Below are 25,729 nucleotides of genomic sequence, written 5' to 3'. Positions count from 1 at the left end.
GACGCCGGACGCAGCGCCGCCACGCCCACGACCCGCCTCTGCGACGCCGTCGGACGCATCCCCGCCCCCTGCCGCCGGAGCCGCCCAAACCCCGCCCCCGGGGAGCCGCCGCCGTACGAAGAGTGGCCACCGCCCAGGACACGCCCCCGTGTCGCCGTCACCGCCCAAGTCCCGCCCCCGCAACACCCGTTCCGACGCAGCGCCCCCTCCTCTGGCCCCTCCCTCAGGACCTCGCCGCCAAATGAGGCACCGCCCCGACCCAAGCCCAGCGGCCGAGACGGCGCAGGACGCAACACGGCCTCCCCCAGGCACCGCCCCCGCATAAGCCACGCCCCCGGCCACTAAGCCTCGCCCAGGCTAGGCGGCTAGGACGCTGCCGGAGCGCGCAGGCGCAGCACCTGCACGCCCCGCCCCTCACGCCGCAGGCTACCGGCCGGGCTGGCGCTGCGGAAGAGACCTGGAGGGGGCGGTGCCTGCAGGAGGCGAAGTCGTGGGCGGCAGGGGCCAGGGCTGGAGGAAGCGAGGTGCGCGGCTCGCGGTTTCTTCTCCTCACGGCCGTTGGCGGCTGCCGTGCGCCCACTCAACTGCCGCCGGGGGGTTTCCGGCCGGCCAGGAGCAGGCGGCCCGCGGGGACTTCCGGGCCCGAGGCGGCAGGAAGGCCAGTCTTGCGTGCCGCGTGGCTGTCCCGCGAGGGCCCGCCGCGCACGTGCCGGCCCGTTCTTGGCGAGGCAGGTCCGCGGAAGGGCTGAGGCGCTCACGGAAGGCGATAGATGGGGGCAGGTGCCCGCGGGTGCGTTCACCCGGGCCCCGAAGCCTCAGCGAACCACGGGCTTCCCCGCGGTGTCCACGGGCCGCTGGCCCCCGGTGTCTGCGCCGGCGCTGTGCGGCTCGAGGTACCCACACCCGCCCCGGACTGTGCGTCCCACTTGGTCCCCGGCTCACCTGCACCTGAGGCCTCTCCTAGCGGGTCCCACCGGCTCTGCACCGACGCTGTCGGCTCCGGGCCTCTGTTCTGTTTAAGCTCTTAAGTCTAAGACGATAAGGTGCGCCCGCGGCGGCCTTGGCCTCGTTGGCCGAAGAGCAGGGATTAACCCTGTGGTCCAGCAGGAGTTGGGTGGCCAGGAAGGGGTGGGGGGATAAGAGGAGGTGGAAGGGCTTCTGAGCAGCCACTAAGGCAGGACGGGGCGGGGAGCAAATACTTGCCATCCAGGAATCAGGTCCTCGGATTTTAATGTAAAATCACCTGCTTTTAAGTGTTGGAAACTAATGCAAACATTTGTGCAGAGCCAATAAACTCTGCAGGCTGAGTGTGGCCATGTTCTACACCACAGCTTACTGCGTACAGAAATGAAACGTTCACTTTAAAGTCGGAGCATAATGACCAGGAAGTCTTTCCTTCAGCAGTTACTGGTTTAGTTCAATAACGCGCGTCAGGGCATGCACCCCTCTGCTCGGAACCTCCTGATCTTGGATCACCCACAAACACCCCACACCCGCCCCGCCCTGGGGTTCCAGACCCGTCCCATCTACTCTGCTGCTGTGCCCCATGGTCCTGACTCTTCTGGACCAACCAGGCAGGCGAGGAAGTAGGACCTTCTCACCACCTCTGTCATTTACTTATGTAATCTTAGGAACTGAGTTTTGTTTTGTTTTTTCCAGTCTCGCTGATGGATCCCAGCTCCTAGATGTTGCCTGGCTTCCAACAGTGGCCGGTATTTGTTAGCAAGCTTTATTAGCAGCCCACATCCACCGCCACCTGTTTTTGTTCGGCCCACGAGCTAAGAAGATTTATGCATTTGAAAATGATGATATCTCATTATTCTTTATTTTCATGTGAAAATTACATGAAATCCAAATTTTAGTATCCTAAATAAGTTTCAAATAAAACCAAAATGCTCCAGAGAAGTGAGAATGGGGAAACTTCGTCTTATTTTGGACATATCATCAGGGAAGATCAATTGCTAGAAAGGACATGATTTTTGGTGAAGTACAGGGTTAGCGAAAACAACGAACCCTCCATAAGATGGATGGACCCAGCACCACAGCGACGGACTCAAGCACATCAGTGATCACAGAGATGGTGCGGGATGGGCTGTTTCATTCTGTTACAGGGAAGGTCGCCGTGATTCGGAGCCAACTCCATGGCAACTAGCAACAGAGTTTAACTGGAACATACGCTCATTCATTTTGCTTTAGCAATACACCAGCAGAGTTGAAAAGCTGTGACAGAGACTGTATGGCCCACAAAGCTGAAAATATTATCTGGCCCTTTACCGAAAATGTTCCTGACCCCTGGTCTAGATGAAGGACGCCTCCCCCTTGGCCCCTCTGCACTGACACTCAACTCTTCCACTGAGAGGCTCAAGGGCCCCCCTTCCCACCTCAAGCTGGGTCAAAGCTAGAGTCCTGACGATGACGGCAGAAAGGCCCACACTGTCTGGCTCCTATCACCCCACATACCCCCTCAGCCTCCTCTACCTCGGTCCCACTGTCCTCCCTGATGCCCCACACCTCAGGCCTCTGCACTCTGTTCCCTCTGCCTGGAATGCTCTTCCCCAGACATCTGTCTGCCTCACTCCACCACCTCCCTCAGATCTTTGCTCAAATGTCACCTGACCCGAGAGGCTCTGTAGACTAGCACCCCAATCTCCATCTCTCCCTTCACTGACTCGATTTTTCTCTGGCATATCATGTATTGACTGGTTCCTGGTCTGCCTCCCCTACTAGAATCCACACTTCCTGGGGGAAGGTGTACGGGTATATTACATGCAGTCCAAGAAGAATAAGCCTCACATGAACCTGACCCAAGCCAAGGTGTTTTCAGTCGGCTCACATGCATGTGAAAGGTGGACAATGAATAAGAAAGACCAAAGAAGAACTGATGCCTTTGAATTATGGTGCTGGCAAAGAATACTGAATATTCCATTGCCTGCCAGAAGAACCAACAAATCTATCTTGGAAGAAGTACAACCAGAAAGCTCCTCAGAAGTGAGGTTGGAAAGACTTCAGCTCATGTACTTTGGACATGTTATCTTGAGGGACCAGTCCCTGGAAAAAGACATCATGCTTGGTGAAGGGTCAGCGAAAAAGAGGAAGACTGTCAATGAGATGGACTGACACAGTGACTGTAACAATGGGCTCCAACATACCAACGATTGTGAGGATGGCGCAGGACCAGGCAGTGTTTTGTTCTGTTGTACACTGGGTCGCCGTGAACTAGAACCAACTCGAAGGCACCTAACAACAACAAAGTCCTTGTGGAGCAGGCTGAGAAGTCGTCACCAGGGCTTCCAACCAGTTCATTCAGCTTCCAGCCTCTGCTGAAAAATTTGCATTTCTAACAAGTTGCCAGGCAATGGCAGTGCTGCTGGTTAGGGAGTATCCAGAGAACCACTAGGAAAGCAGTGGTTCTCACAATTTCTCATACAGAAGAATCACCAGGGGATCTTGTTAAAATGTAGATTCTGATACCTTACATCTGGGTGGAAATGCAAATTTTCAGCAGGGGCTGGAAGCTAGATGAAATTGTTGGAAGCCTTGACAGTCACAAAAGCTGTTTTGTTGCTTAAAGCGACGCTGAACTAAAATACAGTACCTGACTTACGGTTTTCACATAACTGAATAAAAAGTCTAGAGAATAGCACTGTTTACATCTTTTCTGCCCCTCTATTAAAACAAATTACTAACCCCCAACTTTTAAAAAAATTTACCGTTATGAATTAAAACCTAATCATCATAATTGACAAGACAGGCTATTTCTAGTGAAGTTCTTTAAAAAAACATCTACAGCATCTGGCCTGAAGAACTAGGAGTAAGGCACATGTAGACATGACATAGAAAGCTGGACAGGGACACTCCAACTCGGACCTGCGAGTCCCTCACCTGATGTCCTACATGGCCCCGATCGGAGCGAGTCAGCAGCCCCAGTGGCAGACACAGCTAATGCCTAGTAAGCAACATTTTTTAGCCTGGTGGCTCCATCAGGAGTTTCAATACTGAAAGTATACTAAGGGAAGATTCACTTTCAAAAAGATAAGTTTTTCAAAGTGTTCCATCATGAGCCGGGACTGGCTGAAGCTACTGTTTTCAGTGGATGTGTTGAACAGCTTTTCTGAAGGGACGGTACTCGGGGGGCAGCCCAGAAACCTGACCGCCAGGGCCGCCAGGGCCGGCCAAGACGACTTCTTCAGGTTCCAGTAGGTTAACGGATCACAGCTGTGGTCAAGCACCTCTTCCTCCAAGTAGGCAAGCACCATGTCTTCAGGTAACTTTGTCTTCTCTCTCAGATCCTTTCTTTTCATCTTGGCCATGAGTGACCACAGGTTTTCCTCTGCAACAGAGTCTTTAGATGGTGAACCTGTATCACACCCATTGGAAACAGGTTTATCATCTGAGGTAGAATTCAGTATTTCTAGTTCCCTGATTAAATCTTGCTTGTACTGCTCGGCCTCCTCCTCTGTAAATAAGGAGGCTTTGTAACGAGGGTCCAAAAGTGTAGCAAAGATGTACCTCGGATCGTGGAGGGTGGAGGACAAGCGGCTCACCATGGCTTCCTTCAAAGACTTTAGCATGGTGTCAATGCCCATCGTCTCCTCAAACAGCATCTCGATTTTCCTATTAAGGATGTGGATCATGGGGATCACCTGGCTGAGAGCAGACACGCGTGTGCTCATTTCCCGACTCGCGACATCAAAGGGTTTCAGCGCGTGGCACACGGACTGCATGACTTCCCACTGGTCACAGCTGATCAGTTCCCTAAAGTTACACTCGATGGACATCTCATTAATGGCCCTTTTCTGTTCAATGAGTCTTTCAAGCATATGAAACGACGTGTTCCATTTGGATGGAACATCTTGAATCAGATGGTGTTGGGGCAATTCATATTCTTTCTGCAGCTCTGCTAGTTTCTCTTTTGCTTTGGGTGACCGATGTACCCGCTCACATATCTTGCGTGCAATGCTCAGTAAGTTCTGAACCATCCTCTGACTTTTGATGGCCTCATTCACAATGAGGTTTACTGTGTGGCTGAAGCACTGCACGCTCGAGTGATCCCCTTCGTTCAAGGTCTTCCCGATGCTGGGGTTGTCAGTCACCGTGATGCCAATCTGAAGGCCAACGGATGTCACCCAGGCTTCCCACCAACATTCCAGCTGCTTCTGAATGCTGTTGCCACCGTAGTCGCAATCAATCTGCGACACGTCCAAGAGTGCTGAGCGATGGTGGTCTTCACAGCGGGGGCGGACTGATGATGCAAAGGTGACCCAGTGAGCCGTCAGGGTCAGGTACTCACGCGTCTGGTTACTCATCCATATCCCAGACGTGAAGTGGACCACGCCACTCTCAGCTTCCTTAAGATGGGACAGAATGACCTGTTTCACATTATCGTACATACCTGGAATAGCTGTCCTGGAAAAATAAGACGGTGAGGGTAAAGAGTACTGAGGTTTCAAGTATTCAAGCAGCCTGTTAAAGCCAACATTGTCTACAAAAGAATATGGCTGAAGGTCAAGTGCAATCATTTCAGCTATGAGACTTGTTATTTTTTTGGCAACTGGGTGAGAATCACAGAACTTTTCACTGGTGTCATCGCAGGATGAAGCACCTAGTAACTCTGCGCTCAGTGGCACACGCGTTTCTGGAGAAGAGGGCAACGCTGTGTCCGAGGTGTCGTTTTTTAGCACGTTGCTATGAAACCTCTGTAAGTGTCTTAAAAGGCAACTGGTACCTAAGTTCGTTGGCTTCTTTCCCCTGCTTATTGTTCGTCCACAGTGCAAGCACACGACTTTAGTGGAGTCTGCTGAACAAATAGAAAAATGATTCCACAGTTTTGAGGTCTTTTTGCTATTAACAGGAAATATAACCTGATTATCTTTTGAAACCATTGTGGGCAAGTCGCTTAATTTGGAGGAGCTTTCTGCAGAAGCCAGAGTGGCATATGGAGAATTTGCTAGACTTGCACCTAGAAAGCCCCGTTGGTTCCCAACAACTTCAGGGTGGCGTCTATAGAGATGCCTCATCAAACAGCTCGTGCCCACATCACCCTTCTTGCCCCGACTGATAATACAGTTGCAGTATCTACACACTGCCTTCAGACTGTCCATGGGAGCTAATGAAAAGTGATGCCAAACTTCGGACTTCAGTCTCTTCATGACCTTTTTATTCTGCTGAAACACAGTGCCAGATTCAAATACCCGAGGACTCGGTCCGTCACCCTGCTTCTCAGGAGAAGACACCATGGAGGTGTCACCAACACCCTCGGATGACGACAGCACCAACACGTCCTCCGGTAATGTGTCTCCAGGATTAAAATGAGAATGGACGTCTTCGGGCAGCCTGTCAGGAGAGGAGGACGCCGAGGTGGGTTCTCCAACCACTTTCCCTGGAGACGACGACCCGGAATTGAAGTCGCCATCCAAAGGCAGCAGAGAGGGCAGCAGAGTGGGAGGCGTGGAATACGGTGGCGGGATGCCCGTGCCGCCCCCATTCTCCTGCAGGACAATGGAGCGATGGGCCCTCCACATGTGCCTGATCAGACAGCTTGTTCCAAGAGCCTTCCCGTTCTTCCCTCGGCTGAACTCATTCATGCAGTGAATGCAAACAGCTTTAGAGTTGTCTAAAGGAGACAGACAGAAGTGCTTCCAGACAGCAGATCTTCTTGTGGAGCCTGATGTGCTCTTTGGAACCGTGAGGCTTTTTTCCGTGCTGATCTCCACAGCCTCATCATAATGGACACTGAGCAACTGTGGAGACGACCCCACCATGGCTTCTTCTTTGCTGTATTTCTCAGAAACGGACCTGTCAGAGGAAATTTCTTCAGAAGAAATGACAGACACAGATTCCTCAGTTATTCGATCAGGGGATGGTACCTTAGATGCAATGTTTTTGACAAGCTTTATGGGTGAGAGTATGGTGCTTAGGTCTCCTCCATCTGCAGACGGGGGTGGGAGCAGGAGCAAAGGAGAAGAAAAGGAGGCCATGTTGGACACACTGCCATTTTCCTGAATCAGCACAGTAGGATGAGCTCTTCTCACATGTCTCATGAGACAAGTGGTACTTAAGTCTTTTTCATTTTTACCTCGACTAAATTCTTTCATACAGTACATACATATTGCTTTAGTACTATCTCGAGGAGAGATAAAAAAATGTTTCCAAGCTGGAGATTTCTTCCTGGAGTTTATGTTTCTGTTGGAGAGAAGGCTCTGCGTCACAGCTTCCTTTGCGACGTCATACAGTGTGCTACTGTACTGGGAGAACAGGGACCCATAGTCATCCTCGTTGTCGGGGGGCACGTACTTCCCGGCGGGTGGGCAGGCACAGTCCGCCTCTCTGCTCTCGAGGTGCTCGTCCCCGCTATCTGTGTGCTGCGGGTGCCCTTGCTCACTTCTCAAATCCATCCTCTCCAAGCTGTGACTGGAAGTTCGATCATCGTCTTCCACTTCTATGTTAAAAGTGATTTTATCAGAAATAAATTTACCGTCCACTTTTGGACAAGTTTCCTGGCTATTATCCATGATCAACCATGGCTATTCCTGCTGCTTCATCATGTTAATGCATGAGGTCGGTACAAAGTTGATCCAAACAATCATATGTCTCCCAAATGTAGATACTCTTTAGGTTTTCATATAACATCTGTCTTTTGGTGTGTCTTGGTGAACATGACTAACCATAAATCTAACTGAAACAAAATACGTAGCTCACGTGAGCGTATCATCTTCAGGCACACATCACTGCCTTCCAGGAGTTCTTCTGTGAAATCCTTCACGGTGCTGACATAAATTTATGTCGTGGAGGCTTGTTTCTGGGCTCAGAAACAGGATCCCCTTCATCCTGAGAGCATAAGCATGATCCTTTTGCATCACCTATAAAAGATTAAATCAAATTAAACATTGGACTACATCATACATATTCAAATATATTTTATCACGGATATATCAGTGTCAATATGTATAGAAAAGAATTCCATCAAAGTAAGTTAAAATCAAAGAAGTGAAGAGACAATCTACAGATTTATAAGGCAATTCTGCTCTGTCCTATAGGGTCGCTATGTGTTGTAATTGATTCGATGGCAGTGGGTTTTTTTTTTTTTTTTTTTTTTTTGGTTTTATATCAGCCAAGGGCCTAATATCCAAAATACGTAAGAAACTTCTACAGCTTAACAATAAAAAGACAAATGACCCCATCAAAAAATGGGCAGAGGAGTTAAACAGACATTTCACCCAAGAGGACATTCAGACGGCCAACAAGCACGTGAAAAGATGCTGAACACCATCAGCCAGTAAAACCAAAACCAAACCCGTTGCCGTCAAGTCAATTCCAACTCAAAGCAATCCTACAGGACAGAGCAGAACTGCCCCATACAGTTTCCAAGGCACGCCTGGTGGATTTGAACTGCTGACCTTTTGGTTAGCAGCTGTAGCTCTTAACCACTATGCCACCAGGATTTCGATTACAGAGATGCAAATCAAAACCACAATGAGATTTTGTGGTGCCTCACACGCATTAGAATAGCAGTCATCAGGAAAATGGAAAACAACAGGTGTTGTTGAGTTTGTGGAGAAACTGGAACCCTCATCCATTGCTGGTGGGAACAAAAATGGTGCAGCCACTGTAGAAAGCAGTTTGGCGGTTCCTCAGAAAGTTGAACACAGAACTACCCTATGACCCAGCAATCCCAATCTTAGGTATATGCCCAGAAGAAGTGAAGGCAGGAATGCAAACAGAAACCTGTACACCAGTGTTCACTGCAGCACCTTTCACAACTGTCAACAGGTGGAAGCAACCGAAATGGCCATCAACAGATGAATAAACAAAATCTGGTGTATCTATACCATGGCATATTAATCAGAAAGAGTCCTGAGGCATGCTACAACAGAGACGAACCTTGAAAACAATATGCTGAGCAAAATAAGTCAGTTGCAAAAGGACAAATACTGTATGAACTTACTTGCATGAAACAAGCCAATATATAGAAACCAAGGATTATTAGTGGTTACCAGGGTAGAAGAGAGGGGAGAAAGGGAGAGTTTTGCTTAGGGGGCACTGAGTTGATGTTAATGGTGGTGGAATAATCTGGAAAAGGACAGCGATAAACGTACAACATGAACAGAATCAATGTCACTGAATTGTAGGTGTGGAAATTGTTGAATCGATGAAGGTTTTGCTATATATATTTTTACCATCAAAAAAAAGTAAATTAAAATGAAAAACTTGTTTCCTTTTTTGCAATCTACTTACACAATGAAAATACCTGAACATGGCAAAATAAGCCAAAAATGAAGAATTCAAATTTGAACGGCCTATTAATAAAGGACTGGGGGAATATGAACAGAAATCTACGACAGTATAAAAAGGTTGTTTCAGTCTATAATTTATGCCCCTACTCTAGGTATACCATGGGTACTGATGCCTGATAGCAGACAGGACCAATGGTGGAAAGGCCGGATGGTGGAGTGCCATGTACCACAGAGAAGGCAGCCGCCCACCAGAGAAGCTGAGCTGGGGCACCCGCCTAGCAGAGAAGGCCACCGCCCGCCAGAGAGGCCAAGCTGGGCCACCCGCCTGGCAGAGAAGAAGCCATGTCCGCTGACCACTGGAGGCCTGTGTGCTCCCTGATGCTGATCCCGAGTTGCTCCTGCTACAGTAAAACCTGTGAAAGCCAGGACCTGTATAAGGCGGAAAGCTGTCAGAGAAGAAAAACTCATATTTTCCACTAATAGAGCGCGAGACCCAGAAGCAAGGGCGGTCCCGGCGACCTCCGGCTCCCGCAGATTTCACAGGACTCCATGTTGATCCTGGCCCGTGACCAGCACATAGCTATTGAGTATGGTCTATGAGTTCCGTGTGGCCGTTGCGACAAACTGGGGAACCGGCTGGTGTCTGAAATTACAGAAAAGTAGGAAGGCGGAGGTGTACCCGACTTCTGCCTCATAGGAACCAGCTTTGTGCTGATCCGGATTCTTAACCCGCGTGAGTTTAGACAGTTCATGTCACTTTATGACCACTGTGCAGGAACCAGACTCAACAGCAGGGAAACCGTGCCGGCCATGCCTCAGGGGCCTGACAGCTGTGCGAGAGACAACCATCCTCGAGAACGGTACAGTTTCAACTAGGATTGACGTGACAAATGAGAGATGCGATGTTGTGACAGGGTAAAAGAGCAGGACAGGACTGAGACCAGGAAGGGGCAGAAGTTATCAGGACACAATAACTGACCAGAAATTAAAGGATGATGAAGAGGCATGGGGCAGGAGTAGGGCAGTCTCATGAGAAAGTAAAAAAGTAACAAAAACATTCTCAGCAATTGGCTGCATAAATACTCGGAAAAGCACTCACTATAACCAAACTAGATGCTAGAAAGCCTACGAAAAACATACTTTTAATACTTCACTTGGCATACAAACAGGACAGAACTCTCCAAGGGAAACGAGCAAACAAGCGAGGGGAAACGGAGAGGTGAGCCGAGGTGACAAGGGAGGCCGTCCGCAGCCAAGGCGTGAAGTGCCTGGGTGGAGACCACACTCTGAGCTGCCAAGAGTGGCGGGACTGACCCCAGGGCTCCTGACTCGCTCGGGAACCAAAGTAGGAAGGTAGCCATATACTCTACCTTCTAAACCAGGGCATTCACAAGAACGAAAGGGAGCAGGCTGGGATAAGAGGCTAAAACCAAACCCGTCCTGAGCTGAGCAGGATGTGTGGTCATCCTGTAAAGGGTTCCCAGGTTCATAAGAATGAGATCGTTGCAGAATAAATGCAGATCGTTTCTGAAGGAGAGAATTTCCAATAATAAGTCTTACAAAGTTCAGCCAAATAAAAATGCAAAACAAAAATTAGCATAAAAATAAACTCTCACTAGACACACAAGGAAACACATACCCCTGAACGAGAGTCAGCAAAAGCAGCAGACGCAGAATTTCAAGGACCTCACTTATTTGAATTACCACATACAGAATATAAATAGGTGTATATTGCATACAACTATTCATTTAAGCATATGCATACACATGTAAATAACTATATAATACTCTATGCATATATTGTACATAGATATACTACTTTTAAGAAATAAAATATAGCAACTGAACAAAAATGATAAAAAGAAAATGAAAAGCCAGATTTGGAAAAGAATAAAATACAACACTAAGAAGTATAAATACATGCCAGTCAAGAGCACAGTGGCACACGACATCCACTGACGAGGGGGGCTATAATCACTAAGAGAATGAGTGTTGCAAGGACACGGAGAAATGGAAAGCCTCATACATTGCTAGGAGGGATGCAAAATGGCACAACTACTTTGCAAAATAGCTTGGCAGTTCCTCAAAATTTAAACATAACATTATGACCTGACCCAATTCCACTCCTAGGTATATACCCAAGAGAAGTGAAAACATGCTCACACAAAAACTGCACAAATGTTCACAGCAGCAGCATTCACAACAGCCCAAAAGTACAAACAACCAAATGTCTATCAATCGATGAATGGATAAATAAGGTGGTAAATCTGCACGATGACATAATATTCAGCAATTAAAAAAAATGAAGTACCGATACATGCTACAATGTGGACGAACCTTGAAAACATTATGTTGAGTGGAAGCAATCAGACACAAAAAGGCCACTTACCGTATGACTGCATTTAAATGAAATGTCCAAAATACCCAAATCCATAGGACGGAAAGGAGATTAGTTGTTGTCAAGGGCTGGGGGGAGAGAGGAACAGGGAGTGGCTGGAACATGGGCACAGGGTGATGAAGACGTTCTGGAAGAACGGGGAGTGGCTGTTCATGGGTACAGGGTGATGAAGACGTTCTGGAAGAATGGGGGGTGGCTGCTCATGGGTACAGGGTGATGAAGATGTTCTGCAGTTAGATAGCGGGGATGGGTGCACTCCCTTGTGAATACACTAAAACCACTGAGTTGTACACTTGAAGAGAGTAAATGTTATGGTGTGTCAACTATATTTCAAAAACTAATTTTAAAAGAGAAATTGAAATGTATAATTTTTGGAATTAAAATAATGAGAAAAGCAGCTGAAGAAAAAATTATAAACTAGAAGACATATCTGAAAAAATTACTGAGAAACCAGCATTGACAGGAAAAGAGATGAAAAATATGAAAAAGTTAAGAGTGACACAGGAGAGAACAAGGTCTAGCCCACCCAGCTGCCTCAGAAGACAGGCCTGGTGATCTGTTTCTAAAAGGTCACAATCTAGAAAACCATACAGAGCAGTCCTACTCTGTACACAATGGGTCCCCGTGAGTCAGAATCGACTCAACAGCACCTAACAACAACACCACATATCTAACTACAGTCTCAGAAAGACTGAACAGAGATGGAAGCGCGAGTAATATTTGAAGAGATAATGAAAGAATCTTCAGACTTAATGAAAGACATGGATCTACAGGCAGGAAGCACAAAGCATACCAGGTGGCCTACATGAGAGGATTATTTGAATTTCCACCCAAACATAAGACACACTGTAATGAAACCACAGAACAGAGAGAGGAAGAGGGAGAGGAAAAAGCAGAAGAGAGAAGATCTTAGATAGTAAGTAGATCTGTCTGGATTCAAATTTTAAAAAAAGCAAAAAAATTTATGAAGACAACTGGAGAAATGTGAACACTAATTGCATATTTTCTATTAAGAAAATATTTGGGGGTGACAATGGCATTAAGTTTGAAGGAATCAAAGTCATATGCTTTTGTTATGGATTGAATTGTGTCCCCCCAAAATAAGTGTTATGAATTCTAACCTCTATGCCTGTGGTTATAATGCCATTTGGGAATGGGTTGTCTTTGTTATGCTAATGAGACAGGATTACTGTAGGCTGTATCTTGACAATCTCTTGAGATATAAAAGAGATTAAATAAGGGAGCAGAGCAGAGACGGGGGAAGAAAGAAGCCAAGCCACATGGAGATCTCCATGGAACCAGAAAACTCGCTGAAGAGACAAGGACCTCCCCCAGAACCGAGAAAAGAGAAAGCCTTCCCCTAGAGCCAGAGTCCTGAATTCAAACTTCTAGCCTCCTGAACTGTTAGAAAATAATTTTTTTTGATAAAGCCATCCACTTGTGGTATTTTGGAGCCCCGGTGGCACAATGGTTAAGGGCGGGGCTGCTAACCAAAAGGTCGGCTGTTCAAATCCACCAGTCACTCCTTGGAAATCCTATGGGGCAGTTCTAATCTGTCCTATTGGGTCACTGAGTTGGAATCGACTCACTGAGTTGGAATCGACTCAACAGCAACGGGTTTGGTTTCAGTTTGGTTTTTATGGTACTTCTGCTATAGCAGCACTAGATATCTGTTAGGCTAGGTTGTCTAGAGAAGCAAAACTAGTAAGGCATATAAACATATAGAGAAATATTTATATGAAGGAAATGGCTCACGCAGTTGCAGAGGCTGGAATGTCCCAAGTCCGTGGGTCAGGATAGAGGCATCTCCCGATCCACATAGCTGCAGGGGCTGGCAAACCCAAGACTGGCAGGTCAGACAGCAGGGCTCGTGCTCACAGGCTGCGAATATTGATGAATCCCAAGACTGACAGGCAAGACCACAGGTAAGCTGCTAGCTCAAGTCCCAAGAACCGGAGGTCAGATGAACAGGAGCCAGCTGCAGGATCCAGAGTGAGCAAAAGCCCACAAGCCTTGCCAGAATGTCTACTTATATTCAATGCAGGCTACACACCCAGTGAAACTTCCTTTCACCTGACTGGCTACTCACAGCAGAACCCATCATGGAGGTGATCACATTATATCAAATCTCATCATGGAAGTGATTACAGCATCATATGACTATCAAACCACTGAGAATCATGGCTCAGCCAAGTCAACACATAACCTTAACCATCACAATATCCAAAACAGTTTTAGAAACACATACTGAAGTATCTATAGATGAAATGATATCTGAGTTTTGCTTCAGAATAATTGTATTGGGTGGGCAGGATGGGATATACATGAACCAAGACTGTCCATGTGTTGATGGTTGTTAGAACCCAGTGACGAGCAGACAGGGGTTCACTAGATGCAGTTTACTGTTCTCTCTACTTTCGTATATGCTTAAATTTTCCATAATAAAACCACAGACCAGTATCCGTCATATACATAAATGCAAAATTCCTTTCAAATTTTTAGTAAATAAATACAGCATGTATAAAAAGGATAATACATCATGACCAACAGGCTTAACGCCAAGAACGCAAAATTAGTTCAATATTCAAGAATCAATAATTCACATTAACAGTGAAGAAAAATCATATGATCGTTTCAACGCATGCAGAAAAATATCTGACATAATTTTATCCCCATTCATGATAAAAATTGTCAGCAAATGAAAAATTAAAGGAAACCTCCTTGACTTCATAAAGGGTATATATAAACAACCTCAGGCAACATCATGCTTAATGATAAAAGACTGAATGCTTTCCCCCTAAGATCAGAAGTAAGACAAAGACATTCGTTCTTCCAGTCAATACTACACTTCCGGTTGTCCTAGCCAGTGCAATCATGCAAGAAGAAGAAATAAAAGGCATATAAAATTAAGAGACAGAAACAAAACTGCTTTTATTTATATACATATTCAAAACATTTATGTAGACAAAATAATTGTAAGGGATATGCAAAAACCTACTAAAAATAGTAAGTGAATTTAGAAAAGTTACAGGATGCAAAGTTAATGTACAAAAACTCAAGGGTATTTCTATAAACCAACAATTTGAAAATGAAAAAATTTTCAATTCCATTTATAAAGACATCCAAAAATACGAAATACTTAGGAGGATTAAATTAAAAATATATACAGGACCTGAACACTGAAATCCAAAACACTGTTGAGAGAAACCAAACACTTAAATAGATGATGTCATGGGTTGGAAAAGTCAACATTGGTAAGATGGTAATATTTCCTGAATTGATCTATAGATTCAATACAATCCCATACTGTTTTTTTGCAGTAACTGATAAAAAAGATTCTAAAATTTATATGGATGTACGAAAAACGAAGAATAAAATCATTAAAAAAAAAAAAAAAACCCACAAGACTAGAGTTAAAGGACTTTGGCTTCTAGCCATAATAATGACAAAATTTACCTTCCCACCCTAGACACATCTAGTAAACCATAGAAAATATACACAACAGTGTTTTTCAGACAAGGGACGACTGGAAGCACAGGACAGTGACCACGAGAGATGGGAGAACAGATGAGGGGAGCCCTACAACCATCCTAGCTTACCACCTGGAATTTGTAGGCTGCAGTGGAGGGAGTAGGAAGCCAAATAGAGCCCAGTGGTTGCTGGGTAGTTTGATGAGAATGTGCGGGACGAAGGACTGGAAAGCAGGGAGCTATAAAGAGATCTGCAGAGAGCTCCCTTAACATCTTTGCCTAATACTAACCTGCATATAAATTTGAGGAAACAACCCTTAAAGAACCACTGAAAAAAGTACATGGAAAAATCACCAAATGGTCTGGACTGAGTTGTGTCCCCAAAAACAGGTTGGAAACCTAACCTCTATACCTGTGGATATAATCCTGTTCAAATAGGGTTTTCTTTGTTCTGTTAGTGAGGCCACGTCAGCGTCCGGTGCGTCCTAAACCGCCTCACTCCTGAGTTATAAAAAGAGCAGATGAGACACAGAAACAAGCTCCAGTCGGGGAAAGAAGACGCCCGAGCGGGAAACAGGCTTTGCGAGGCCAGACGCGAGCACCCCCCGTGGTCTGCTAGTTCGCTACAGTTTGCTGACTCATCCTATGTGAGCTCCTGGGTCGTCGCAGCCACTACTGTCTGCCACCTCCCACTGCGGGGTGCAGAGATCTGCTTTGTTCCTGTGGCCGTCCAGGTCCTGCCTCATCTGTAAGTCTCCCTAATAAACTCCTCTGCCGCCATACTGGAGTTGCCTGCCTCGTTCTTCAGTCTCTCGGCACCCTTCAGTTTTGGAGGCCAATTTCAAGTTACTGCTCCATGCTGGGACAACTGGTGAGCCAGCCAGGACACTGAAGAAATGGCGAGTGGGAGTGAGGCCTCTGAGTGGGACACCCTGGGGTGGTCAGCAACCTCTATGTAGGGAGGTCAGGCCCATATGCTTTTCTGTGGGGACGCCAAGCAATATAGTCCAGTTGTGGCAGACGCACACCTTCACGAGTGGGGAGGGAAAGCTAAGAGAGTGGTGGTGGCCGCAGGACAGCCGCGGGGTGACCGCTGCTCTGGGCTGTTTGGCTGCCCACTGAAGCCCAGCTAGCTGCTGAAGCACGTGTAAGAGTTCTGCAGGAAGGGTTACAGTAAGAAAGGCGTGTGCGGTTTTTGTGGCCACAACCGACGTACTGAGCAGCCGCGTCTGCCAACAGGATGAGCAACTAGAATCGCTTGCATGCAGGTGTGTAAAGGTGGGCGATTCAGGGGCTATGAGAACAACCCCCTAGCCACTGCTCAAAGCCCTTCAACAACGGGACTGAAGATAGTCGGAGAGTCCAAGCCGGTCCCTAGTGCTGAAAACACCCTGTAACACCCAGCGCAAAGCAAGAGTTGAAACAGCAGGGGGAAAAGTCCTTCGAGATAGCTTGTGTTCAGCGGCCTTGAAGAGACCTTGGAGGCCCTCTCTGGAATTCTCTGATAACTGCCCCCGCCAAGATAACCGAGCAGCAACAGAGTGGCAGCTGCAGTAGTAACGGGCAAACTAAAATCGGAAGGCCCGCCCCCATGTCCCGAGGCACTGGGCTGAGCCCGTGCGTGCACTTGGTGTGGGGGAGACGTGGCTCCACAGATGACGGGGGGCTCTGCCAACCTTGCCCAGGTCTCCTGACCTTCAGAAATAGACTGAGGATCAAGCCTAGGTCCCTCTGCCACCAGGGAGGACCAAAGCCTGACATTACCGTTCAAGTTCAACGGGGAAATGAAAAGAATTGTACATCTTGAGTTTTCAGATACCAGTGCACAGGTGACCGTGATCTCTGTAACACCTGGCACTAAAATGAGGAAACTTTTCGGGTCTACGGTCATCATCATTGAGACCCTTGCCCAAGCTTGACTATGAATAAGTCCCTTCTGGACCCCTACAAACTCCTATTATATGTATTTATGATACTGAGGTATTAATGTACACCTCTGTAAGCTTTTGCCTCCAAGTCCTGATGGGAATTTCTGCAGTTTGGGCTATTTTAGTGGGGCACACGGAAACTGTGACGTGGGCTATAGCTAATAGCCAGGCCATTCAATCTGGCCACTACAACCCTCCGACTGACATACAAAGCAGGTCCCTATGTGGATAAGCCATCTGGACAATACATATATATCTCAGTTCTGCTCCTGATAAGCTTTTGTTACTTGTGTGGATGGTCACCACAAAGGCCCCTATGCTGAGAGGGGAAAACCACCAGTGAGCAGACGGCTTTTGCCAGCTGACTGCAGGGCTGAAGCATCCTCGGAGCCAGAGCAGAGAGATGTGCAACTGACCACCTCCTGGATTTCGGACAGGATGGTCCGTGGAGATTCACGCACCATCCTAGACTGGCCTATAGGCATGGACTGCCACTGTCATCAGAAAACGCCAGACAGCACAGAAGAGCTGACCTGTCTACTAAACCCTCGCCAGGGCTAAAAGCTGTCCAAGGACAGATTCCTGAGCCAACAGGCCAGGGCATTCTCAGCAGGTAAATCATATTGGGGCATCTCACCCTACACAGAGGCTTCCACTGGACCTTGAATGAACTCCTCATGCTCTGTATCACCCCCAAGCCACAGAAGCGATCGTGCGCTTCAATGGACAGGCTTAAACAGCTGATGAGAGGGGACAAGACAAGCCCAGCCTGAACTATACATCTCAAGCAAGCAGTCTGGGGTCTCAATGCAGCAGTTCCCTGCAAGGGCATTTCTCGTTTGTGCTGTCTGTTTGATCGAACCGTCTATTCTATAAAACATGCTTCTTTTGTAGACAACTGTTCCTGACAAAAGATCTGGGTTCCCACAGAGGTCACTGCCTCAAGACTAGGAAAGCCTGGGTGGCTATACCTGGGCAACCCTCACCTCAAGTCCCAGGAGAGATAGGGGAGGGGAGGCGGGAATTGTTAACGTTGTCTCTTTTTCTTCCCAGATTATCTCACAAGGATGGACAGGCCTCTCATCCATGGGCCCCAATGATACAGGCTTTTCCTAGAGCTGCCAACAGACCAACTGTTGGCCCTGTCAACATGTGAACCCAGATGACGAGTCATCTCCCCACGTGGTTCCAGCTGATCCGTTAACGAGGGCACCCTGTGGACCAACTGAGTGTGTAACCTGGAGTACTGGGGTAGTCATGTGGTAAATGAATGTGACTGACTCCACTACTCATGGAAAACATTTCATTAAATTATGAAAGCTGCCTGTGGGGAGTGCTCCAACTTTAGAAGGAAATTTTTCTCTGTGCGTTAAAAATGTAAACGGCACAGGTCTTGACAGTCTGACTCTGAGAACAGTAATTTTAAGACTGAGTCTGATGTTACTCTGGACATGAAGAACTTGCAAAATCTAACCAGGTGGTCCATGTACATTGACTGACTACACCAAGTCTGAACTAGACTGGTCTAGCGATGGCAATACCTTGTTCAATTGTGCTGAGGACGGGAGCTTTTGTTGTACCTGTACTGAAATGTGTACTGTTCATATACTATGCCATGTTGGGAGAAATATGCTGTTTTTACATAAATGAATCAGGACATGTTATACGTACATAAGATTGGACAAATGCAGCCCTTTGATATATACAATTGGCTTAGATTAAGCCACAGCTGGGGTGGCTGGTTGGCATCTCTCCTCCAAGCAGGCCCAGTCAACCTGCTGGGGACAGTCCTACCACTAACCTTTATTAAATGCTGCCTCAAATGATGCACAGGTATAACATCCACCAGAGTTACGTACCAAACCACGGACATGCAGCTCAATGTCCAAAATGGGTCATAGGCATACCATGACTTCGTACTGCTTTTCTTCTTTTTCTGGCACTCTCACGGGAGTTGGGGACTGGACTGTTGGGGAATGGTCTGTCTCTACATCTCTCATCCAGGCTGCTGAGGAAAAGGCCTTGGGCCCAGAACATTCTCTGATAAGGAGGCTGGGAATTGAGTCACCTTCTCTCTCCCAGCTCCTTCTCCTTGTCAGAGAAGCCTTCCCCCTGTTCTGCGCACACAGCAACTTTCTCTGTCTCTTGCACAAGTGCGGGCACCATACAGCACCTGGCCAACCCCACTTCTATATCTGTTCCTGGCGGGGAGGGAATGGTGTCTCTCGTACTATGGCACAAGAGTGGGGGAGCATGCCAGATTGTAAGAGCTGGCCTTGAGGGGTGGACTGAAGGGAAAAGGGGTTTTGCGAGCCTGAACGTGAGCGCCCTCATGTGGTTCGCTAGCTCTCTAGGTTTACTAAGTCGTCCTACGTAACCCCTGGCTTGTAATCACTACTGTCAGCTACCCTTACAAAACCTCTGCCCTCCCGCTGCGGGGTGCAGAAACCTGCTTTGGTCCTGCAGCCGTCCAGGACTTGCCTTATCTGTAAGTCTCCCTAATAAACTCCTGCACCACCACGCTGGAGCTTTCCTCCTCTTCCTTTGGTTTCTTGGTGCCCTCCAATTGTGGAGGCAAATTTCAAGATACTGGTCCATGCCTGGACAATGCCACGTGAAGATCACTAAGGAACTGGGGAACACCAGGGCTACGAAAACTGAAAGAGACAAGAATCTTCCCCTAGAGCTGACAGACAGCCTTCCCCAATGGCCACTGTCCTCAATTCCGACTTTTAGCTTCCTGAGCTTGAGAAAATAAATTTTTGTTTTTTAAGCCTGCACACTTGTGGTATTTCTGTTACAGAAGCACTAAGAAACTAAGACACCAGGGCTCATGCAGGGCTGGAAATAGCTGGGGTTCCCACCAACAGGAGAATGGCATCCTAATAGGTGGACTCTGACTAGAGTCCTCAGCAGGGCATTAACTTAGTAGTGTGGGTCAAAACAAAGGCTGCTCAGGAACCACCCTGACAAAGCTTAGCAGCAAGCCTCGACTGAAACTTAACCACATCCTAAAACAAGTCTCAACAATGTTTAAAAGACTATAACAAAATCCTGAACTCAAAAGTAAAATTCAAAATGTCTACAACAAAATCACTTAGCGTGCAAAGAAACAGGAAAATCTGTGTTTCTTTTTCTGCATGTAAACCTTTTCTGGAGTTTTTACTTGTATCATCTCACTTAATCCGCATGACACTCCCACAAGGAGGTGTCGTATGACTTCTCCTTTTACACACGAGGAAAGTGAAGAACAGAGAGGGTGACATGTGCCATGTGAGGACTGCCAATGAACCAATGAAGATTAAACTAGAAGGAACATGAGAGCAAGTAAATCCCACAGATGATGTCTTAAGAGAAACAGGAGAAAATAATTTTTTTTAATAAAAAATTAAGAGATAAAAAGACTAAAGAGAAATTGACAAATTTAGATAACAGGTAAAGAAGATCCAACATGTATGTATAATAAGAGAGCCTGCTCCCTCTCCCCCAAAAAACAGACAAGAATACAAAAAGCTGTAACTTAGATGTTTTCCACATCCAAATTTTAAAACTACATTATTAAAAGGGCATATCATATAGCTGGGGGAAAAAAAACTAATCCTGAACAATGAACACTGAGGTATATAGTTTAGTAAAATTATTGAATTTAAAGAAAAACAAATCCTTTGGACTTCTACACAAAAAACAAAGTCACTTACAAGGGAAAAAACTAAGTGTGTCATAATTTTGACAGTAACACTTCATGCTAGAAAAGAATGGAATGACACATTTAAGATACTCAGGAAAGAAAACATGAGCCAAAAATTTTATATCCAGCCAAACTGTCTTTCAAATGTAAAGGCTGCAGAAAACTATTACCAACATACAAGAGTTCAAGAAAATATACTAAAGAAGAAGCCTCAACTAAAAAGACTAGAGAAACACTGACATAAGGACTGGTTGTGAGCATTTACAACGTATAGTAAAATCTGTGAAAGCCAGAACCTGTCACGGAAGGACAATTCAAATATTTTCCAATAATAGAGAATGATAAAAAAGTGACAGTACTGCACCCCATCAAAGGTGGAAAATTTGCAAGACCTGGAAAAACAAGGCAGTCCTGTTGAGTTCACGCTCTCACAGGTTTCACTGTGTTTACTTGTACAGGCAGTCCCCGGGTTACAGATGTCTGACTTACGGACAACTCACACTTGCCCTTTAATGTTACAATTTGCCCTCACTTTGAAATAACTGAACCAACCCCTATTCACAACAAATTCCACACCACAGTTACCTTCCCTTGCTGCACATTGTCCAAGCATGGACCAGTAACTTGAATTTGTCTCCAAAATTGGAGGGTGGCAAGACACCAAGGAAAGAGGCAGGCAACTCCAGTGTGGCGGTGAAGGAGCCTTTATTAGGGAGATTCACATACTGAGGCCAAGTGGTCCCCGTCAGCAGTTCTCCACATCCAGCAGTAGGGGGTGGAGGTTTTATAGTGGTCAAGGACAAAGGTGGCTCCATACCAGAGGGTTACATAAGACAGCCTCACCAAGGTCACAGAACAGGGGCTTGGAAAACAGCAGTGAACTAATGGAAAGTATGAGGGCAGCCATGTTCCACCTCGCAAAGCCTGTTTTCCCCTTCAGTCCACCCCTGGAGGCTGGCTCTTACAACCTGATGCGTTTCCCCTTTTCTGCAAAGTCTCTGAGGCACAGACCACACCGCAGTACAGACAAACACAGCAGACAATCCCTACACCCAGGAAAAGACCAAGACACATCAAAATACCACGTCAACTAGAGGGCTGCCCAGTCGGCTCTGATCAGGGGCTCCACAATCCACGGCATGCCTTCGGTGCTTAAGAAGGGGAGCTGTCCGCAGATCCAGCAGCTGCTTTTGTTGCGGACTATGGTGAAGCTGTGAGCTCACTCTAGAAAGAGGCTGGCAGCCCCAAAGGGAAGAAAGCAGAGTAGGCTACACCTACTGTTGAAAAGGCAGGTGTTTAGTAGGTACCAAGAAGGGTAAATCTTCCCCTTCTATTAGGATCACACTAGTGGTTTCCCCTGGGGTAGTGAAAACAGTGGCTGCTTTAAACATTTTCCCTGGCTGAGTGTACCACATGCTGCCCTGAGGAGGTCACCTGAGGGGTTGTGAGTAAAGTCACCTGTGTCTGTATGCCAGAAAAGGAGACCCACTTCCATCCCTCGTGGTATAGTCGATGTTCCTTTCCACGTGAAGCGTGACTGCCAAGGCCCTCTGTGCAGTAGGATGGTGCGTTCCCACATTAGGCCGATCAGTTTCTCCGCCTCCAGAGGGATAAAGTAACCAATCCATTCCAATGAGATGACCCATGACAGGTACCGAGAGATGGTTCCACTTCCCAGTGCCAGGTCCTGGGGTGTCCGGAGGACTACGCTGTTTTGTTCTGGCAACAACCTTGGTGAATATGCTTCTGGAGCTTGTGACATCACTCAGGGCTTTTACTCTGGCATACGGGGCTAAAGCCCCAGTGGGAGCTGAATTTATCAGCCTCAAAGCCTCAGGTAGCACTTTGGTCCACCCTGCCAGCGAAGCCTTGTCTGTAAGGCTCATATTTGTTATTTTAGGACACTGTTCTTCTTCTCCACCAAGCCTGAGGCCTACGGGTTGTAGGACAGGTGGTAATGCCACTGTACCTTGTTCTCACCTGCCCTTTCACACACACTGTGACCTGTAAAGTGTGTCCCCTGGTCACTGTAAATCCTTCAGGGTATCTCGTACACAATACTCAATTTTTGTAACGCCTTTACTGTAGCAGCCGGGGTTGCTCGTTTACACGGGACTGCCTATGTCAAAATGGTGACAGTGTCCACAAAAACTAGACTGTACTTCTGTCACTGGGGGGGTAGAGGCCCTATAAAATCTACCTGCGAGTCCATCACTGGCTGTGTTTTCTTGTGTATCTTCCCAGGATTGTGGCAGACACCTTGGGTACTGGCATGAGCACACAGGGCAATTCTGTACAGCATCCACAAGATCCCTCCACTTTACTGCTATGCCTGCCTCCCTGGCTATTTTCCAACCAGCACAGGCACTACGGTGTTCACTTTTCTGGTGAATTTAATGGGCAGCATCCTCCTCGGGATGCGCCGTTCTAATGCATGCTATAGCATCTGCTTCCTGGTTTCCCAGTGGGGAAAGGGGTGTATGGGCTGCTACATGAAAAACAGTCACATCAGCATCCAGAGTGTGGAGGTGATCCAAGATGTCCTGCCACAAGGCTTTCCCCACAGGACTTTACTCATTATTGTCCATCTCTCCTTATGCTGTTGGCCTATCAACATAGCCCACCGGTTACCGCCCAGCTGTCCATACGCAGGGTTAAGGGCTAGGGTTCATAGGTGATGACCATCCACCTGGCCCTTATTTCAGAAGACTGACTGCTTTGTCCTGAGCCAGTTTCAAATCGAATGGTATCAGTGGAGGCTTGCACAGCCACCACTGTCCGCAGTGGTGGCACACCTCAGCTACAGCCATCTGTGTATGAGGCATCTGCTGACAGTGGGCCTTCCCCTCTATTGAAGGAGAGGGGAGGCAGCTCCAGTGGCGCACTAGCCTGTGTTGGGGGTCATCTTGATATGTCACTGTAACAAGTACAGCCTGTAACTCTTGGGACTAGAGACTGGCAGAAAGGGCACTGCACTGTTGCAGGTACACGTGCCATTTGCTCAGCGTAGACTTCTGGGCGATAGCTGATGACGACTTGGGAAACAGCCCGCTGACCTACCTGTTTTATGGGCAAAGCTGTGGGAAGGGTGATGGCTCCTGCCTGTTAATGACTCTACCTGGCGGAGAGCGTCAAAGGCCGCTAACAATTGTTTCTCGGTGGGATTGAGTTGGTTTTCTTCCCCCTCCACAGTTGGGACCAAAACCCTACGGGGACTTTAGTTCCATCCCGGTCTTGCCAGAGGGCCAGCCAAGGCTATCCTCGGTGCTACCCATCTAACGGAAGGATAATCCTTCCCGTACTGTGCCCAGCACTTTCACTTGTGCAACCAACACCTTTGTTTCTCAAAATCGTGCTGCTGTTCATTACTCCAATCCCAAGAGGCATCCTTTTTTACCAGTTGACAGAGTGGTTTCAAACACTGGGCCAAGTGGGAAATAACTACTCGCCAATAACCCAAGACTCACGAAGGCCTGCACTTCCTTCGGCATCCTAGGGGTGGAGTAAGCTTGTATCTTATCAACTATGGCTTCAGGCAACAAAGGGGTCTTACCATCCAGAGGATCCCTAGGAATTTTACTGATGTTCCCAACCCCTGCACCTTGTGGAGATTCACTGCGCAACCTCTTCCCCGTAGTGGATGATTAGGGAGTCTAGACACTCCTCTAATGGAGAAACACCTTCAGCAGTTACCATATGTCATCAATGTAATGAAACCAACGGACAGCAGCAGGGAAGGGGGAAAGAGTCACCTTTCTAGCTACCATACCACAGCAACAGCTGTTGTTGTTAGTTGCCATCGAGTCGATTCCGACTCAGCGACCCTACGTACAACAGAACAAAACACTTCCCAGTCCTGAAGCATCCCCACAATCGTTGTTATGCTTGAGGCCATTGTTGCAGCCACTGTGTCAATCCACCTAGTTGAGGGTCTTACTCTTTCTCGCTAACCCTCTACTTTACCAAGCATGATGTCCTTCTCCAGGGACTTATCCCACCTAATAACATGTCCAAAGTATGTAAGATGAAGTCTCGCCATCCTTGCTTCTAAGGAACATTCCGGTTGTACTTCTTCCAAGACGTACATATTCGTTCTTTTGGCAGTCCATGATATATTCAATATTCTTCGCCAACACAATTCAAAGGCGTCAATTTTTCTTCTTTCTTCTTATTCATCGTCTAGCTTTCCCATGCATATGAGACGACTGAAAACACTAAAGCTTGGGTCAGGTGCACCTTATTCTTCAAAGCGACACCTCTGTTTTGAAACACTTTTAAAGAGGTCTTTTGCAGCAGATTTGCCCAATGCAATGCGTCTTCTGATTTCTTGACTGCTGCTTCCACGGGCATTGATTGTGGATTCAAGGAAAATGAATTTCTTGACAACTTCAATTTTCTCCGTTTATCATGATATTGCTTCTTGGTGGAGTTGTGAGGATTTTTGTTTTCCTTATATTGAGGTGTAATCCATACCAAAGGCTGTGGTCTTTGATCTTCATCAGTAAGTGCTTCAACTTCTCTTCACTTTCAGCAACCAAGGTTGTTAATGAGTCTTCCTCCAACCCTAAAGCCATGTTCTTCTTCATATAGTCCATAAAGATGTTTACCTGTTTTATTGACTATGCAAAGGCGTTCGAATGTGTGAATCATAAAAAATTATCGATGACATTGTGAAGAATGGGAATTCCAGAACGCTTAATTGTGCTCATGAGGAACCTGTACACAGATTAAGAGGCAGTTGTTCAAACAGAACGAGGGGATACTTCGTGGTTTAAAGTCAGGAAAGGTGTGCGTCAGGGTTGTATCCTTTCACCATAGTTATTCAATCTGTATGCTGAGCAAATAAATCGAGAAACTGGATTACATGAAGAACAGAGCATCAGGATTGGAGGAAGACTCATTAACAACCTGCATTATGCAAATGACACAACCTTGCTTGCTGAAAGTGAAGAGGACTTGAAGCACTTGCTGATGAAGATCAAGGACCACAGCCTTCAGTATGGATTACACCT

General features: G+C 46.9%; 2 protein-coding genes across 2 annotated transcripts in view; both read right to left on the bottom strand.

The window, feature by feature from the left end:
• LOC101351162 (zinc finger BED domain-containing protein 4-like) overlaps positions 1–25,729 on the bottom strand; it is a 73,551-nt gene that overhangs the window by 40,381 nt on the left and 7,441 nt on the right. The window lies entirely within an intron of this gene.
• Positions 3,158–25,729, bottom strand: part of ZBED4 (zinc finger BED-type containing 4) — a 29,970-nt gene continuing 7,398 nt past the window's right edge. The window contains exon 2 of the mRNA XM_004380018.2: positions 3,158–7,859. Coding sequence (XP_004380075.1) covers positions 3,990–7,511 — 3,522 coding nt within the window. The 5' untranslated portion in view covers positions 7,512–7,859 and the 3' untranslated portion in view covers positions 3,158–3,989. The remainder of the gene's footprint in view (positions 7,860–25,729) is intronic.

Source organism: Trichechus manatus, unplaced genomic scaffold, assembly GCF_000243295.1.
Source record: "Trichechus manatus latirostris isolate Lorelei unplaced genomic scaffold, TriManLat1.0 scaffold00069, whole genome shotgun sequence".
NCBI lineage: Eukaryota > Metazoa > Chordata > Mammalia > Sirenia > Trichechidae > Trichechus > Trichechus manatus.
The sequence above is the reverse complement of the archived record's forward strand: the minus strand, read 5'-3'. Positions and strand labels throughout refer to the sequence as shown.